The sequence below is a fragment of the Hydra viridissima genome, unplaced genomic scaffold, assembly GCF_058129835.1.
Source record: "Hydra viridissima isolate aposymbiotic clone 2 unplaced genomic scaffold, HvirCarnegie_v1 scaffold_6, whole genome shotgun sequence".
Taxonomy (NCBI): Eukaryota; Metazoa; Cnidaria; class Hydrozoa; order Anthoathecata; family Hydridae; genus Hydra; species Hydra viridissima.
Genome location: NW_028324305.1, coordinates 14,262,034 through 14,282,038, shown reverse-complemented (window position 1 = coordinate 14,282,038; position 20,005 = coordinate 14,262,034). Strand labels below are relative to the sequence as shown.

General features: G+C 30.4%; 2 protein-coding genes and 1 pseudogene across 2 annotated transcripts; 1 reads left to right on the top strand and 2 right to left on the bottom strand.

The window, feature by feature from the left end:
- Positions 1 to 12,196, top strand: part of LOC149887157 (uncharacterized) — a 563,485-nt pseudogene extending 551,289 nt beyond the window's left edge.
- Positions 1,971 to 3,535, bottom strand: LOC145190056 (uncharacterized). The gene is made up of 2 exons (XM_080066811.2): positions 3,001 to 3,535; positions 1,971 to 2,869 (listed from the first exon to the last, which is right to left on the bottom strand). The coding sequence occupies exons 1-2, from the start codon at positions 3,347 to 3,349 to the stop codon at positions 2,088 to 2,090; spliced, it is 1,131 nt and encodes a 376-aa protein (XP_079922937.2). The 5' UTR covers positions 3,350 to 3,535; the 3' UTR covers positions 1,971 to 2,087.
- Positions 12,197 to 12,898: 702 nt separating the features above from the next.
- LOC145189708 (uncharacterized) lies at positions 12,899 to 19,345 on the bottom strand. The gene is made up of 7 exons (XM_090090663.1): positions 19,049 to 19,345; positions 18,578 to 18,690; positions 17,632 to 17,765; positions 17,143 to 17,192; positions 14,323 to 14,375; positions 13,319 to 13,393; positions 12,899 to 13,244 (listed from the first exon to the last, which is right to left on the bottom strand). The coding sequence occupies exons 1-7, from the start codon at positions 19,275 to 19,277 to the stop codon at positions 12,990 to 12,992; spliced, it is 909 nt and encodes a 302-aa protein (XP_089946789.1). The 5' UTR covers positions 19,278 to 19,345; the 3' UTR covers positions 12,899 to 12,989.
- Between the last annotated feature and the right edge of the window lie 660 nt (positions 19,346 to 20,005).

Sequence of the window (20,005 nt, the reverse complement as noted above, 5' to 3'; positions counted from 1 at the left end):
AACATTCAAACTGGGCAGCATGTTGGCTGGGTGCTTATGTTAGTTTTATTCAAGGTGCATTGTGGGCCAGAACGTAGCAAAAGTAAACACAGCAATTAAGATTTAAACCACAGATAAGTTTTTTTTGTAAACACATTATAAATAGAAGTTTTTATTCACAGTAGTAAAATTATTTTAATTATAGTCTAACTAGTTTCATTCTCATATATTTATTGCAGCATATTTAAAAGGTAAATTTTTTTGATGAGGGTAAAAAAAGAGAAGAAAACGTTAATTACGCGTACGTTTTCTCGTTTCCTCTTTAAGAATTAATTTTAGAATACATTAAACATTATATATATGTAATTTAATATATTTTAGTTTTAAGATTATTTGTGAAAAATTAAAAAAAAAAAAAAAATAAAATTGACGAGCTAAAAGTTATTGCCTTGCAGGACTGCTTGCAGGACTGCTTTGTCACGCGGGTCTAAGTTTGCTGATCTTTGGGTTAAAGACTATAAAAACCTTTTTCCTACCTGATTACAATCCTAAGTAATAAGATTTATTGATCCAAGATCTCAAAAAAAGTTTAATCCCCTTTACCCGCTTTTAACCGCTTCTTTTAATTACTTTTTCCCACGATCCCCTTTTTCCCACGATCCCCTTTTTGTAAAGTTTAGTCTTAAGGTTAAAAATTCGAGATTTTGATTTTAAGAACTTTCTTCAATATAAACATCCAAATGTTTGTTCGGCTGAGAAAAGCTTTGTTTTATAAGTAGAACCCCCTCTTTCCCCCTACCAACTGCTTAATCCAACAGAAAAGTATTATTACCATTAGTTTTCAGTATCAAAATGTCGATGTCAGTACATTTATCTTCTTCATATGTCAGTACATTCATCTTCTTCAGATAGCTTATTGATAATTAATTACTGACAAAATCTAAAACGTGTTCAAGTTTTGAAACTTTTTTTTATAAATATTTTGCTTTCTCAATTTTATCTTTTATGCTACAAGTTCCGCTCTGTTATTCATTAGGCGCGTGGCACAGCTATTGAAAATTTACGCTTTTAAAATCAATTTTATGTGAAAATAATTTATACTTTTACGTTAACGAATTTCGGTCTGCATAATTTATGTGACGGAAAAACTTTTTTGACTTCTTGACTATAAGAATTCGATACGAAAGTAATATTTATTTTTACAAAGTTTTATTTTTTAAAAAACAAGAGCTTATGTTTTTTTTTTGCCTAAAACCCTAAAACTATTACTACATAATTAAGCTTTCAACCAAAAGGTTTAACTTGTATAACCTAAACTTTGAAGAACTAATAAATAGAAAAACCATAATTGGCTGGCCACATATTTTTTTGACGACAAATTTGTTTGTAAAGGTCTTTAAACCAAAACAGTCTGAATAAATTCAATCAGGTGGCCAGCCTTAGGCCAAGCTGCTTAGACTGGAGACATTATGCATCAAAGTTGAATACTTAGGGATAGGTTTGACTTATATTACGCTATCGTAATGCTTGACACTTATCCCCTTAGCACGCCCCTAAGTGCAGTACCCTTGTTTTAATCAAATTCCTTTGTTTATTTATCATTTAAATTTGGTATAAATCGTAAACTTGCATGCAGTTGCATTCACATTTTGATTTTTTTCATAACTTAAAAAAAAACATTTATTTAAGTTTTAAAGCTCTTAAAAGCCGCTTTTTATGAAATAGAGTAAGTCGTAAAGAAATAGTAAATCAACTTGTGTAGGGTGCAAAAAGTTAAGGCCTTATCTGAAGGATTATGCGTTTTTGGTAGCTATTTTCTCTTGTAAACATAATTTTTTATGTTGTTGTAAAAACCTTACAAAAACTCAGATAACTATTAAATTTTATCGGTTAAAATGGTGACTCGTCATTTAATAAACAAAATGTCTAATAAATATTTGATAAACATTTAATAAATATTAATTATAAAGATTGAAAAATTACTATTGTTAAATAAATTCTAATCTTTCTTTTTTATTGTAATACTTTGTTACAGCCAGATTTTTCAGCTGACTTGCACGATTTTTTTTAACTGCAGACACGTATTTCGACAGGCATGATTGATATCTTTAGCTACAGCCGCATGTTTCAGCAGATATAGATGGTATATTTAGCAAGTAAATGTTCTCATTGTGATTTTTGCGAAATAAGATCGACATAGTTTTAAAAGATGTTGGTACGCAGCAAGGAGGATCTGTATAAACCTGAGCTTTGCTACTTCTAATCTCTCCTATTAGCAACGCATGCGCAGAAGCTTTCTTGAAGCTATCGTTTTTACAATTACCCGCACAATAGTTAAAGGAAAAATAGCTTGGGTACAGTATCCAGGAATTCCATCCAATTGTGTCAAAATAAATTGTCTTCTGGCGGACTTGACAGCAGCTATGACAATTAGTATTTCTTTTTTCGCGAGTAATTTCGATGTCGTCACTTTCACTTTCTTTTCGCCACAATAGTGTCAAAGAAGACTTTTGCTTGTTAAACTTTGCTGCGTGCTTTACAGGAAACACATCATCATTGCACGATTTACAGTGAATTGCTACTCCATACTGAGCAGCTAACTTCCCAAGGTTTTTGCCGGCTTCTGTAAGCAAAATTGTCTTTAAAACTGTCGCGTTTACAATATCTATGTAATGCGAAGAAATGATATTTACGAGATGGCTTGTCTTATTTATCAGAAGAATCTGCAACCACACATTTACGGGAAACTTTTGGATCTGACCAGTTTTTTTCTTTACTCTTAATGCTAAACGCAAACTCGCATAACTTATGTGACACGGTGTCTTATTACAATCAGGTAACCAAAAGACAAGCAGGTTTGCTTTGTTGTGTAAAATATCCACCATGTGAACTAACAACAAAACAACACTGTGGAAAAATAAACTTTAAATTTTACAAAATGAACTTTAAAAAATGGGAAAAGTTATTTTTTTTAAAAAAAAGGTATTTACATAAATGACCTTTAGTATACCTTTATTATACCTTGATGAAACTGGGGATAAATTATTTCCGTGTAATGATTTTCTATTGTGTTATCGCGAATAATATTTCTGCTATTTTCTTTCAGCCATTTTTGCTCGTCGTCTGAAATGGTTACTAAAAACGAATCTGGAGCAGACGATAATTCCATCTCTCGCAACATTACCTTTTTAAATGCATCAATAAAAACATCCGAAACATTTTCATGTGCATCTTCTTGCAGGAAAAAATTTCCTTCTGCATGACATCCTTGAAGGTCACCAAAACTCTCCATACACTTTTCCCCGAGCAAAGTAGAAGAAAGAAAGCAAAAAAGAAGAGAGTCAATTAAACGATTATCTTCTCTCATCATATAAAATTATGTTAATAGATGCTTTATTTTGGCTAAATAAATCATCTCTTCGTTTGCAACATGTCAATATGCTACGCAATTGTTCTTTACTTTTAACTTTATCCGTTTGCCGCCATCTTTTAATTGTTTAAGCTCAACATTACTGCTATTTCATCAACAAACAATAATTCTAGAACAGATTATCTTGTCAGGTATATGTAGACGTTCCAGAAAACTTAACAAAATGAGAATTAACTGCATTATTGACTGATGTTGTCTCCAATGATTTTTTTTGTAAATTGTGCATATTATGCATATAATAAAAATGAAAATAAATACACTGAAAATTTGGATTAATTTTGCGTATTGTGTGTCAATATTGTCTGGACAAATTGATAAACAAAGGTTTGATTTAAGTTCATTAAAAATAGTTTTTTCTTTTAATTTTCAGCAAGATTTTTTGAGAGACATAAAATAGACATAAAAGACATATATATATATATATATATATATATATATATATATATATATATATATATATATATATATATATATATATATATATATATAACTTAAAAAGATCTTTAATGAAATAAAGATTTCAGATTCTTTAAATTGAAAAAGTGTTATCTAGCTAATATTTTGCATCTATTTCTCGAGTGAATTTAATTTGTTAAGTTTTTATTCTTTTTTATCTGTGTTAAAAAAATAGTAACAACAAAAATAGATCTCTTTAAAGAAATAAAATTTCATTATATTATATCATAATTGAAACAAAAAAATATTCCGTATCTTTCTAAAGATAATCTGTCCATTATTCTTTTTTTTTTCTTTTTTTTTTTTACTTTGTTTCTCATTAGTCAAATTGATTGAAACACAATCTGATGAACCAATAAATCGATTGAAACATAAACTGATGAACCAATAATCTGAGGTTTTTTTTGTAGCATGACAAAAACAAAAAGGGATCTGAAAACTTTGAAAAATTCTGTACATTGTTCTTCAAAAACCTTTTTAATTGTTCTTCAAAAACCCTTCAAAAACAAGAGATCCCTAAAAAACTTATCGAACTACATATTAATTTTTTACGGTTTGTAAATCTGGGATCCTAATGTTAATGAAACACCCTAAGATAATGCTTTAAAGAGTTTAAAGAGGTACATGCCAATAGGAGTTAATAACTATTTAAGTTTAAATCCTATATTAACATCCAAAGAAGATTTTTGATCTTTAGGTTTTTTATATAATGGGCTCTTATATATAAGCTAAGACCACTTTCGCACATAAGTGATTTTTTCATTAAATTGTTATAATGCTTTCAAGAGATGGATCCTAATGTTAATGAAACACCCTAAGATAATGCTTTAAAGAGTTTAAAGAGGTACATGCCAATAGGAGTTAATAACTATTTAAGTTTAAATCCTATATTAACATCCAAAGAAGATTTTTGATCTTTAGGTTTTTTATATAATGGGCTCTTATATATAAGCTAAGGCCACTTTCGCACATAAATGATTTTTTCATTAAATTGTTATAATGCTTTCAAGAGATGGAAATGTAAAACATAAAAAATTTTCCAAAAAGGTCACAGATTTGAATAAAATATTTTTATGTAAAGTTTGTAGCACTATTTTCTAGTTACAAATTTAGATTTTTTTGCTGTTGTAATCAACAAAAGAAGGCTAAGATAGCTTTGTTTGAAGTTTAAGTTTTGAATTGATAATTGGGATCCAAAATTTGCCCAAAGCACGAAGCTACAACATCTTTAAAAAGAGCAAGTGTTTGGATGAATCCATGAGCTTGGCAAAATTTTTTACTTGCAACAAGCTCTTGCATATTGCACCTCTCAAGAAATTTATGCAGCTATTCCCATTTTAGCGTCCTCAATGATAGAACTGAATAGAAATGTAAAGTGCTGATGGCCATTCTTTGGCGTCCGGCCAAAGTTTATGGAGATTTTCAATCAAATGGTTTACTACTCTCAGTAACAAATGGAGTTCCATAGGTGGGATAGTCTCAAAGACAAGCTTGTCATCTGGAAACACAACTAATGGCAATGCATGGAAACACAACTAATGGCAAGTGGAACACCTTTGTGAACTCCTTTGACTTTCTATTATTCTTTCCTGCACGAATAAAGAGTGTTTTCTCCAATTTTTACCAAAAGTTCGATGTTGGCCACAGCTTTGGAGGTTTGAGGATGAAACATCACACCAGCAACATAGGTGTTTACTGCTATAGGATTGAATACCACAAAGAATGTTTGCCAGCTTTAGGTCGCAAGAAATGACCAATAAATCCCTGCGGCACTTTTCTTGCACTTGGATCAAGTCAAAAATAGCTTTCACGTTATAATAGTTCTCTGGAGTGTTTTGTGAAAGTGCTACCATTACTAGATACCTGTTTTTTGGCACTGTGCTTTGCATAGTGTGGAATCAGCTGGTCAAAAATCAAAAAAGTCACATTTCAAATTTCTATATTTGACTATGGAGTTTTATTAAGAACACATTGAATAAGAAAAGCCTAAAATATCTAAGTTATAATCTAAGTTATGCCGATTTAGAGATATTTAGTGATGGAGTCAAAAATTTCGTAAAAATTCGTAAATTATACTCTCACAGACTTTTTTTAGAAAAGCATTCGTACGGTAATGAATAAAACTTCCTTAAGACACATATATTGTTAGAAATACAGTTAAACATAGTTTTTAATAATCACTTTTAAAAATACTATATCTCTGGCGTATCTTTCAAATTCCCTCGTTAAATCAAAATTTATGAAAAAATTTTTTGTTGGACATTTAAAAATTTTTTTAGAGTAGTTGTATTGAGATGTACGTCACAATCGAATCACATGACATGTGGCATGACATGAATGTTTATTAACTCCAGCCAAAAAATTCATTTTCACATTTTTCCACTTTTTTCTTGATATTTAATTTTTAAGATGTTCAAGTAGTCAAATGAAAAGTAGCACTGCAGCATTTTCATGGATAAATTGTATTTTTCTAATACTAGGTTTAAAAATTTCATAAAAAGTATGTTTTTGAGAAAACCTTACGGTCTTAATTCGGTTTTTTTTAAAACCAGGTACAAACATGCCATGTGATGTATATATACCTAAAGAAATCATATGATCTAAAACCGCAGGTAGAAGACCTCCCCTTTTTTTCTATATAACTGAAAATAAGATCTCCAGTAGTAGATATAAAAAGGACCCGATTAATTTTTTTTAGCAAGTAGAAAAATATAACGAGGTAAAAATGTAATTAAGAATGACGTATGAGATCTTGCCGTTGGTGCAAAAAGTAACTGATATGTACCTGCTTTATGAATATAAAACACACAGAATGTGCACAAATTCAACAATTGATAAGTTGACAAGTTGGTAGTTGACAAGTTGGTAGTTGACAAGTTTCCAGCTTTAATAGATCTAAGTAAAATGGAGATTCATGTTAAAGATGTAATTGGCTGTTTTTTCGATTAATCGAAAGAAACTTTCAAAGACAACCAGGAAGCAGTATTATATAGTAGCATAAAGAGTACTTCTGCTGTTTATTTACAATGTTGAAAGGAGTGTCATAGTATAATGACTAGAGTTAAAACATGGAAAATGGTTGATTGGTATATTTAAACTGCAAAAATATACAGAAGATATCATCTGAAAAAAAAACATACAGTAGATATCATCTGAATCCCCAGGACCATAAATCAAGAATCAATAGAAAAATCCTTATTGATAGCAAGGAAGAAGGCATACAGTTACAAGAACTTTAAATTGGCAAAACTCATTCCTTACATAGTAAAAAATCAAAAAGATTATTGTCATGTGCTTAAATTTAACACAGGAGGACAAAAAAATGAAATCAGAGGCAGCTTTAGAGTTCTTTATAAACACTGAAATTATAACTGAAATTATAACGTGAATAATTATTATTAAAATCATTATTTGCGCGAGTAAACGACGCTGACACGTGTAAGCGCGCGTAGTACGCGTCTTAGGTACGCGTAAAATTCACTTATTAGAACAAATTTAGATTTCCTAAAAACGCTAGTATTGATGTATATATATTTGTTGGTCATATAACTTTTGCCATTTTATCATCTTTCTGACTGTTTGCTGGTAGTATAGATATTAGTAGTCAAGTTGTTAAAATATTTTGTATCGCCAACATTGGCTCTCTTGGGACCATTACTTCAAAACAGATTTTTGCTGATAAATGTGTAAGGTTTGGTCTAGAAAATCATTTAAAGCGTGTAAACGTAATAAATGTGAATTAATAAATACGCCTTTTTCCTCGCATCTATAAGTTTTTAATTGTGCTTTTATTTATTACACGTGATTTTAAAATAATTTAGTTTTCTGATTAAATTAAGATTTGTTTTAAAAATGACAAAAGAAGACGTTAGAGAAAAATTATGCACAACTCTTTGGAAAAACCTAAGAGAAGTTACAACTCAATAGCAAATGAGTTGCAAAACATCCCTACAACATTACGTCAGGTTAGAATTATTTTGTTCTATCTCCCATTTTAAACGTTGGGAGAAAACGAGTTAATAATTTTACCGAGTAAATGATGACTTTTAAAATACATTTTATTTTTTAAACATTTTCCTAAATACTTTCGTTAAATATAAATATTCCATTAAATATATTTAATGGATAATTTGTATTTCTTTAAAAAGTAATGCTAAAACTTTAAGTAATTCTTTACTTTAAGAAAAAAAAAATCAATGACTTTCTTTCAACGTTTAAAATGGAAGACCAAAAGGATTCTAACCTGAACGTCGTATTATTCGATGTTTCTTCAGCAAAATCTGCTGATGGAACATTAGGAGGGTTTTCAAGATAAAAAACTAGTTGGAAAACTTCTAAATGATTTCAAGATTAACCCATTTAGCAGAGACAAAAAGTTTGAAGATTTCTTGAAAAAAAGCATCAAATAGTTATGATTGTAATGCTGTATGCAAACTCCTGGGGATCACCAAAGCAAAAGTTCGAAATTTTCTTAGATGTCTGAAGAAATAAATTAACTTCTTTGAAATATTTTATCTTTATGTATTGATGCATTAGAATTCTTATTTAGTTTTAGATAAAATTGATGTGTACTTCTTCTTCTTTTTTTTTTTTTTATAGTTTTTCTCTTTGCACGTTTATTTTTTCGTTAACGCGCTTGAGGATCTAGGGTTAACCGGGGCACGTTGGCCCTAGGAGCAGGATGGCCCTTTTGAATTAGTTCTCTGACTACGCGCTTCGGCGCGCTAGGAATCAAGGGGAAGGTTGACAGCACTCCTCCGCTCATTCCTCAGAAGTATCACAGATGTCTGAGCACAGTGGCCAGTATTGTGTCTTTTTATCGATTTTGGATAAGTTGAAGTATATTTTGAACAATTTGCTTGATGTGTTTGTATTCACTAGTCTTCGACAGTAGTGCTATAGGTAAGTATCTTGTTTGAAGCTTAATGTCTGAGGATTATTTTAATATACAATTTTGCACAGTATCTGTTGATGGGTTAAGGAAAAAATTATTTTTACTCTAAACATGGCGACGTAGCAGGTTAACCCAGCACAAACGAGGCACGTTGGTCATATGGGCTAACGTAACCCGTTTACAAATGCACATTTTTAATTCATTTTAAATTGTTAGTGATGGAAGAAAGTGCTAGTGATAGAAAGTTTTTATTGAGACGCTAATTTTATTGAGATTTTTCAGCCAGTTTCAAAACATATTGAATAAGAATGAAGCCAAACATATTAGATAAGAATTAAGCCAAACATATTAGATAAGAATTAAGCCAAATAAATCAAATAGGTATTTAGTAATTTTGTTAGAGTTTCATACTATGTAAGGAATATGTAAATTTATGTAAAAATGTAATAGCAGTAAGTAAATTTGTTTTTGTAGTATTAAAAAAGTTAAACATGTAAATATGTAATATTAATAAGTAAATATTACACATTAAAAAAAGTAAATATGCAATATAGTACCTAATTTTAAGTTTCAACACGCATCAGTTACAAACCAGCTTTAGAATGTTAGGGAAGAATTAGTCTAGGTAATGAAAAATAATAACTATTAACTCTATATTACATATACTATGGTCTTTCTCCTAAGGAGGTCAGACGCTTTTTTATACATATGCTCTTGCCTGCAGCAGAAAAATTCCCCAATCATGGACAAAGTTACAAATTGCAGGGTGTGATTGGTTTGCAGGATTCTTGAAGAGGCATCCAAAACTTTCTATTCGTTCTCCTCAAGCAACAAGTTTAGGCCGCTGCACTAGCTTTAATCACCATAATGTTAAATTGTTTTTTGACAACTTAAGTAATGCTTTGACTAAGTTGAAAGTGATCCCTGCAGACATATGGAGTATTAATGAGATCGGAATCAAAACTGTGCAACAACCAGACCATATCGTCACTTGCAGAGGTTTTCCCCAGATAGGTCGAGTAACATCTGCTGAAAGAGGAGCATTAGTGGCTATAGATTTGGCGGTTAATGCGATTGGCAATAGTGTGCCCCCATATTTTATCTTTCCGAGAGTTAACTTTAAGTCCCACTTTATTTGTGATGGACCAATAGGATGTGATGGATCAGCTCATTCCTCAGGCTGGATGATAGAGAAAAATCTTTTTACAGTTATGGACAAAATAATAGTAGTGTGATGAAAATTAACGAATTATTATTTTTATCTTTAAACAGTTACTGAAAATGAAATTGTAATACTGGATTATTAATTAAATAGGTGTGAGATTATAAAATAATTAGTAGAAAGTTTTAAATTTTTGCTTTTATTTATAATAATTATATAAGTATAAAAAACAGGTTGGACATGATAATAGTAGTATTAACTTATTTAATGTTATATTGCAAATAATTTACTTTATTAACAAAAAAATTATATAAATTTAGTTAAACAATAATAAAAAACTAATATTTAATTGCATGCCCCCGGTTTTTTATCACAGCTTTGCATCTATTCGGCATTGAGTTAATCAAATTTTGACAACGTTCTAAAGGAATGTTGTTCCAAGCATTCTGGACAACTTTCCATAACTCCTGCTGATTTTTTGGTTTTTGGCTATAAACTGCCTCTTTTACATCCGTCTAAAGGTTTTCTATTGGATTGAGATCCGGTGACTGTGCAGGCCAATCCATAACTGCAACCCTATTCTCGATGAACCACCTTTATACCCTGCGACTGGTATGCTTTAGATCGTTGTCCTGCATATAAAACCATCTAAAGGGCATATCTTCTTCTGCATAGGGCAACATGGTATTTTTGTAATGTTTGAAGGTATATGTCTTGGTCCATAATACCATCAATTTTATAGATTGGCCCTACGCCATAATAAGAAAAACAACCCCAAATATTTTTTTTTGCTCCGCCATGTTTTACAGTTTTTATGGATTATTGCGGTTTCTATGCAGAGTTAGGTGGCCTCCTTACATACATCCTGCGTCCACTTGACCCAGATAAAAAAATTTTGCTTTCATCAGACCACAAAATATTACGCCATTTTGAAACAGGCCAATCTGCATGCGTTTTCAACTTTTCTTGGGCTTCTGGCGACTAACTTACTTTGTACTAGCCGTCTACGTACTGTTCTCGAAGAAACGTTTAAATTTAAATATTCTTTAACATGGCGGGAAGTTACAAAAGGATCGGCAAAACCAGCATGTTTTATCAATCTGTCTTCATGTTCAGTCGTTTTTTGTTTTCGGCCCCTTGTTTCGCCTACATTTTTCCATTTTAGAGCATTTCTAATCATCATAGGAGAACAACTTAATGACTCTTGAATAAGTTTGTATGTTTTCCCTTCTTGTTTTAATTTAAAAATTAGTTGTCTCTTTTCTGCACTACAATGCTTTGCACGACCCATAATTTCTATTTATAAAATAAATTTATACGATTATTTTATATATTTCATTAAATTAACACTAAAATTAACCTTACCTTTAATTAGTCTTACTAAAACCAAATAAACAAAAGCTAATATAAATAAATTGATAGGAAACAACAGATATGTTATTTTGACCTACATATCTAGATATGTTCGTATGTAAAATTCGGGACTTCCCTAAAGTAATTTGAACAGTGTTACCAACATTTTATACTCCCATTTCATAATTCAGTGTTTGTATTACTGTTATGCCTAAATTTATTAATTTATATTTAAATTTACATAAAATTATTATCACAAATCATTGTTTTACTAGCCACTACTATTATTTTGTCCACAACTGTAAATATATCAAACATTTTGCCACTCACACACGTTGCTCAAACAATCGTCCTTATCTAGTTTTGATTGACAACCACAGCTCTCATCTTGATGCACTAGTTCTTGATTTTTTCAAAGAAAAAGGGATCACGCTTTTATCCTTTCCAGCACACTGTAGCCGTTAGCTACAACCGTTGGGTAGAAGTGTTTATGGTCCTTTTAAAAATTTTGTTAACTTAGCGTGTGATGCGTGGATAACCGTAAACAAACAACCGATGACTATATATAATGTATCTGGTATAGTAAGAACAGCACTTCCTAATCCTATTACTCCAAGAAACATAATGAGTGGCTTCCAAGTATCGGAAGTTTATCCATTTAACAGAGATACTTTTTCAGATAGTGACTTTTTGCTGTCGTATACATCAGATAGACCAGATCCTGATGTTGATTTCTTCACTGCAGATTACAACACTTCCAAACAAACAAATCTCAATAAATTGATTGCCTCTGTCTACTTCAAAGTAAGAAAATTTTCCAGACTTAAATGAAATACCAGGTCCCACTCCTAACCCTTTACTTTTACCATCTCCTGAAGAAGTAAGGCCTTTTGAAAAAGTCTACCCTAAATATTTTTTATAGATCAGTCTTCTTGTTAAGGATATATCTTTTTTAACAAATTTAATAAGTATAAATACTAGATGCAAGTCACCCAACAAGCGTGATGGGTGACATTGGCCTCATGTTTATTGCTAAGTTTTGTATCCAATTTAAGTTTTAAAAAAATTCTGGTCTGGATTTTACGGCAACATTAAGCTTTTTAAGTTTTCACCAATCACAATTCAAGAAACGAATTACTTTTCTTATGCAAGCCCCAAATATTGTTTAACGAACAATATTTTTGAACTATACATAACTAGATAAAAATTCTTAAATAGAATCACTGAGTATAATCTACTAATATTTAACAATCCGATAAGAAACATGACTTTCTCGTTTTGGTTGACGAATTTTGAGTTTTCACCTTAACCAAATGTAAAAAAGTTATACCAAGAAAATTCTGTAAATGAAACGACAAAGAGGTTTGGAGTTAAATTTATAACCCTGCACGTTTTAGTACGTTTCAGTGAGTCCGAAAAGTTATGCCTGCTTCCCTAATAATCCCGCATTAAAATTTGAGGTTGAATTGATAAGCCATCAACAGTACTAGAGAATACGGTTTAGAAAGAATTTTATTTCGTTTTTTTTAAATAGCTTTAATTGGACACGCAATACTGTTTAAAATTGTAAGTGGAGTCAAAAACTTAATTTCAAAGTGGATCGACCAATAAAAAAAGACAAAAATCATTAAAATTTTAACAGGATAAAAAAAGGAGGTAATTAAATACAAGATATTTTATTGTTTGATGTCAAGCAGAAATACGCAACCATTTTATCATCCATTTAGATATTGGTCGTTTCTTTTTATAGTCGTGCTTGGATAACCAATTATGTTGTCGTATACCGTGAGTACATCTGGATGATCTGACACAGCTTCAATGACATGGTCACTCTGTTTAACATGCTCTTCCGAAAGATCGATTAATGTTTTAGCTATATATTGCACGTCAGCCGATATAATAGAAATATCAGGGCACATTGCAGCCATAGTTCGTTCAACATTAATAAATTCTAATGGGTCACAGATAAACTGCAAGAAAAAAAAATGCTACAAAATAAATCCAATCGAAAAATATTTATAACACTAGTAAAAGAAGAACATACCTGTACAACACTGAGGTTATTAACCACATTGAACTCAACGCTCTCTGCACCAACTAATATTGCCAACTCCTCAGCCTATTAACAAAATGCTAGATGGTTATATAAAGTGATGTAGAATTCATCGAACGGACCCGGGAAACTTAGCATAAACTCAAAACACAACATCAGAAGGAAATCATTAAACTTTGCTTTATTCTCCTCATTGCAGTGTTTTTCTTTAACATCTTTCTTTTTGGTTTTCTAACAATATTTTCCTTTCCCTTATTATCTTTTTCTTTTGGTTTGTCTTTTATTCTAGGATATCCAGTGTGGTATTTATTTTCCACCTTTTTGTGTCCTTTTTAATTCAGTTTTAGGAGTTGCTATAGGAAAACAACTTTCGTATACAAGATCTTATCCTTGAAGGGATCCCAGATTTCATAAAAGCATGCACAGCATTGGCTGACAGCACTTTTCAAATGTGTATTGTTTAAACAACCAACCAATTGAAAATTTGTCACAACTCTACCAGAGTAAAAAATCAATATTTTTGAAAACATGACCAGTATGCCATCATAAGCACCTTTCAAGTTCAATTTTGAGTTAATTTCATCAAATTTGTTGTAAAGTTTTTAAAGAATTATCTTAATATTTTTTGCTACTTTTTATTTTTTTCAATTAAATGTAAATATGTTATTAAAAAGGTTATCAAATAGGCTTTTCAGAAGAAAAAAAATTCACTTTTAATGATCAGCTATCTTAATAGCCTCCTCTGGGCCCATATAAGTAAATCAAAATTTAAAATTACTAAGAAAAACATGGAAACTTATAAATTGTGAAAATTTATTCTTTCTCTATTGAAATTTAATCTGAGCAAAAAAATTTGTGTCTGTTTACAAATAAGCATGATAATGTTCAGTATTACAATTAAACAAACCACCACCCACCCCACACACACCCTGTTGAGAATTACAGAGCTTTAAAAAAATGACAGACTAACCAAATTATATCATGATATAACAAACCTTATCCTTTACAGACAAATCATTCATGGCTGTTTCCTGCACAGTAACAACTCCTAAAACAGAAAAAAAAAAAAAAAAAATAGATATAAAAAAAAAAAATAGATATAAGGTAAATGAGGTAGTAATTGACCATGTGCCAGTAGTTGACCATTTAAAAGGAAAATTTTTAAAATAAGCCCTACTCTGGTAAAATGATTTTAAAAACAGCAGGAAAATACTCTCCTGCCATTTGGCTGAACCCACCTAAATGCGGCAATTATTTGGCAGCTTTGAAAAAGGCTGGCTGAATATCAATGTGAATGTGTTACGCTCTTGTCTAATTTTTTAAGTTTTCTTCTGCAATTTTCTAAGGAAATGTCACAAATAAGTTTAATTTTAAAAGATAAGTACAATTATTTTAATAATAAATGATTATATTTTGAAATAGGTATGTTTGATACTAATTAAAAGTTATTTATCGTCTGTTTACAGACCATCTGTAGTCAGTTATGAGGGTGGTCAAATATTGGATCAGAAAATTTAAAAAATTTAGTAATCGACCAGGGTGGTCAATTACTCAGTAATTCCTTTGTTTATCTTAATTCATTTTAATATGCATGTTTCATGTTTTTATAGCAAACTACACTGTTTTTTGTACTCTTAACATTAAAAGTTAGGTTTATCTAAGAGATGACCAGGTGGTCAAATACTAAAACAAGGGTGTGTCAACTTCTGAAACCATTTTTTTTGGTATTGTTTTAGATTCATTATGCCTGCCATAAAAGGCTAATTTTGGAGTTACTCAGAGAAGGCGATGAAGGAAGCCATCCAAGATGTAAGAATTAATAATACACCAGTCTGGACAGCAGCTAAAAAATATGGTGTACCAAGAATTACTCTAAATATAAAGTAGAAGGCAAGTCACCCCTGAAAAGAAAAATGGGACCTCAAACCATCCTAAGCTAGGAAGAGGAAACAGTATTTGCTACCTGGGTTCTAAAAATGGTAGAAGCAGGGTTCCCTGTAACTGTAATTTTCCTTTCAATTTGGCACTTGGAAAAGGTGATTCCAGTTGGATGCAGACGGAACTTTCTTTGGAATTCTTAGTAAACTTTTTTCATCCTTGACTTAAAGGAAATAATATAACGCTTCCTGTTACTTTATTTGTTGATGGACATGTTTCCCATTTAAGTCTACAGAGAAGTCAGTTCTGCAACCAAAATGGGATTATTTTGGTGGCTTTATATGCTAATGCTACGCACATTCTAAAGCCTATGGATGTTGCAGTGTTTTGCACATTAAAAGAAAATTGGAAGCAACATGGTCATGAGTGGCGCAGCAATCACTTAGATGACGCCATCTTGAAGAAAAAAGATTTTGCTAAACTGCTGAAAGAAGTAGTGGATAAGCATGTTACTCATTCTGTGCTGGCCAACAGCTTCTGCAAGTGTGGACTTTAACCCTGGGATCCAATCGTACCTAAGGTTGCAGAACATAAAAATGACATTGCTGTGCAGAATGCTATGCAGAATAATGACTTACATTCACGTTTGAAATATGTTAAGCAGGGATTCCAATTCTTGAGTGAGATTATGGGGAAAGACAAATTGGAATTATTTGAGCAATCTACAGTTGATTAGGAAGGTGACCCTTCTGACACATCACTTTTCCTGTTGTGGAAGAAAACTGAGTTAAAAATTAAAAGACTTAACACTAAATCTAAACAAACAGCTTTAAATGACAGCACCCCTTTTGAAGAGGGTGAGGACATTGCAGGACCATTGAATGTGTTGTCTCCCATATTTGAAGGCAATAAAGATACCACAATCGCAGGACCATCACATGTACTGTCTCCCATAGATGAAGGCAATGAAGATATCACAAATGCAGGGCAGTCAAACATACCATCTCCATTTAAAAAATCTATCTTCCTGTTGGCAAGAAAAAGCCACAGAAGAAAAGGCCAAAAGAAAGAATACCCACTATAGTGTCTGAGGAGCTTGGCCAAGTGTATTTCCAAAAGAAAATGGACAAGAAGAATGGAATTGAAAGGCTGAATCAAGAAAGAGCAGCTGAAAGGGAAAGAAAGAGAGAAGAGAAAATGGAAGAGAAAGAGAGGAAAAAAAAGGAAAAGAAAAGTAGGCAAAAAATCAAAAAATACAAAAGAAAATCCACCATCCAAACTTTTGTTCTCGACATGGTTCATACCTCATACCAGAAATGAACGCTTATTAATCATTTCATTTTTAATGTTGTATTTGTGTTGCATCGCTTCAAAAATATTCAAAATGTCTTTGCAATGTTATATTCATTGAAATAAAATAAAAATATTATCACTGCTTTCATTTTTCCTTAACTGAACATATGATCAACTACTAAAGCAAAGGACGGTCAAATACTGAAAAAAAAAAATCTTTTATACGGTCAATTACTAACATAAAATCATGCTTAAAAAAAGTAGCTATCAAAACATGAAGTACTTTGTAAAATATTGCTAAACAGTATACTAGAAGATAGTATGGTAAGTTGTTAGAACTATCAGGACTATGTAATTGGCAAACAATCTTAAAGATATGGCAGTAATATGGAATTTTTTCTCTTAAGAGGTCAATTACTGGTACATTTACCTTATAATGCTGTAAACCTGACTCGATTTTTTCTTAAAAATTCAATATTGGAAAATTATAATGTAAATCAGAAAGTTAAGCTTTATAGAATAAAAACTGTATTAAATTACTTTAATATGATTTATAAATGTGTATTTACTAAAACTATTTATAAATATTACTTTTATATTAACATATCTGTAAATATTATAGCTATTAAAAGGATGTTCTTTACCTTTTCTTTCAAACATAAAAGCAACAGAGCCATCTTCAATGAAGGTAGAACTGAAATTTAAGAATTTAAAACAGAAATATATTATAGTAAACTATACAATGTGTCTGCATCAAAATTTTGTCAAAAGAAAGTGGCCTCTCAATTATAGGGGCCTTTATATAAAATAAATATCAAGAAAATCTGCCTTTATAGTTTTTTGTTAGATGAGCAAATATGGTTAGATAAGCAATGTAACTGATGAGTAGCCCTGTGCATAAACCAACTATAGATGGTTTTAAAGTGAAAACTGAAAATGAAATAATGGGATTTAAGACAACTAAAAACCTTTTAGACTTTAATTTTTCGTTTAACTCAGTAACTGAAATTATTTTACTGAAAATTAAGTCAGCCAATTTATGGATGCCTTAAATGAGTTCTTTCAATTAGCAAAATTTACACAGTATTTAAAAAAAAAATTTATAAAAAACAAATAATATAATTTCAGTATACTCATTTTTCTTGAGAATACTTCTAATTTCATTTTTGCTTCGAAGAGCATTTGGAGTTAGAAGATCAATAATTAACCCACATTTTCCAGGCCCTCGGGCTTGTAACATAAAACTGATGCGTTTTTCTTCTGTTTCCTAAATTCCAATACGTTCAAAAATGTAAGTATTTATACATACCTCTATTTACACCTTTGTCTAAACATTTAAATGCAACAGTAATATGAATAAGTTATGTCAATTTTTAATAATCTTCAAATTAACTACTTTCTAATTAACTTTTTTTCTTTTTAAAATTAATTACTAAGAAAATGAAATATACTTATACCACTAAATAAAGATAAAAATGCAGGGGAAAATGTTGTACAAAAACCCATTTTTGTTGCTTTTTCTCATCTAACAGACATTTTACATTTTACTTCATGTTTTATTCTTAACAAAAAAGATTTTTTTTGTTAAAAATAAAATATGAAGTTAAAGGTAAAATTAACTAAAAATGATGTAGACAAGTTTAAAAGTACAATACTTAAAGTTTAGTTAAAAAAGAAATATGAACCTTTTACCATTTGATTTCAATTGATGTAAAATTACACAGCATATTAAAGTTTTATACATAACAATTAAATATAAAAAAAGAAAATCAAATAAGCATAAATCTTACCATTTATCTTTCAACAGTTATGATTTTTATTAGATTATTTATCAAGGTGCTCTTAACTTACTAGTTTAAAAGTTAGATTATAGTATAATAAAAAATGTTACTTCTTCATCACATAATATTAGGCCACATGATTATTATTTTGTTGTTAAATTATTATGCTAAATACAAATTACAAATGGATTAAATTACAACTTTAGGTATAGGATGATATTTCCTATTATAATAAGGTACATTATATTCTAGGTACAACACTTTTCTCTATTTTAACAATGAAGAAAAAAAAACTCACTCTTAAAGCATTTTTGATTGATGCATCAATTTTTTCTTTCGGCATATAAGATGCTTTAGCTTTTGATATAAGTTGAAGTAACTTAGGATTAAACTTTGTGTCTGGACCATTTTCTGTGATGTAAACAATTAAAATGCTAAATATCAATATCATCATTTCAACCTTGTGATTGTAATTGTAATTGTGATTGTAATTGTGATTGTAATTGTGATTGTAATTGTGATTGTAACTGTGATTGTCATTGTGATTGTAATTGTGATTGTAATTGTGATTGTAATGATGATATTGATATTTATTATTTTAATTGTTTATAACAACTAGGTAATTGACAATTTAGATATGCACATTATCTATAAAGCAATTAGTTAAAGTTGCAAAATAGCAAAGATTAATTGGGTTAAATTACAATATTTAGATAATTTACAGATCATAAACGTTTTAGATGTGTGAAAAATAAGTCAAACAGCTTACCTCTGACAGCTTGTATAATTTCCATTGAAAGCTTTCCAAACACTTTTGCTCTTGCATTATCAATATGCATCTTTTTGAACTTGATGTTTGACCACTTTGAATGGCCTGCAAATCGTTTTTGTAAGTTAAATGAAAGTTGTGATGTAGAAGACTTCAATTTTAAAAAACTTAAATGGTCTTGGCTGCATTTACTAGAAATAAACCAGCATAATCTATTTTGTAATGCCATGGCTTTCCAGGTGTTGCCTTTATATGATTAATTCCATAATTTTACTTTAACAAAACAAAGATGAATATAAGTTCAGATTTATATAGTAAAAGTGCTTATATTTTTACAACTTTTAAAAATTTCATAAAAACCATTTTCTAAATTTTTTGTGATTCTTAGAAAATAATTTGGATTTTACATTCCTCGACATTTTTTCACATGTCAACTTGTTTGCTGCTGGATTATAAACTAAATTATAATTATACGGACCTATAGTAACCCTACAAACTTGAGAGTCAAGTGTTTCAAGAGAATCAAAAGAACCCTGTTGACAGCTGCACAGAAAAAACTTGAAAGACCAAAAGGTCAAAACTTGTCTAAGACATTTCAAGATTATGACTTTATTTGAACGACGTATCTTACTTTACTTTAGGAAAAAAAATCTCTTGCTGGGAATTTTCGATTCTATTTGGAAGATCCAAAAGACGTGTAGTAAAGTATTGAGTAGATAAAAAGCAAAGCCCAGAGTCCAAGTAGCACCCTGGATAGCGATTTCACCTCGAGAAATCTGCAAGATTTATTTTTTCAAAAGTGGCTGTTGTTATTTTTGCAGTTGCCTGATATTTTTCTTCCCTGCTTTTAAAATTATGTTTTTTTATTTACTGTGAGCTAGTTCATTTTTTTTTTTTTTTATCCTTTCCCATTTATATATTTGCTTTAATCTAAGTTATTGACTACATAGTGTTTTG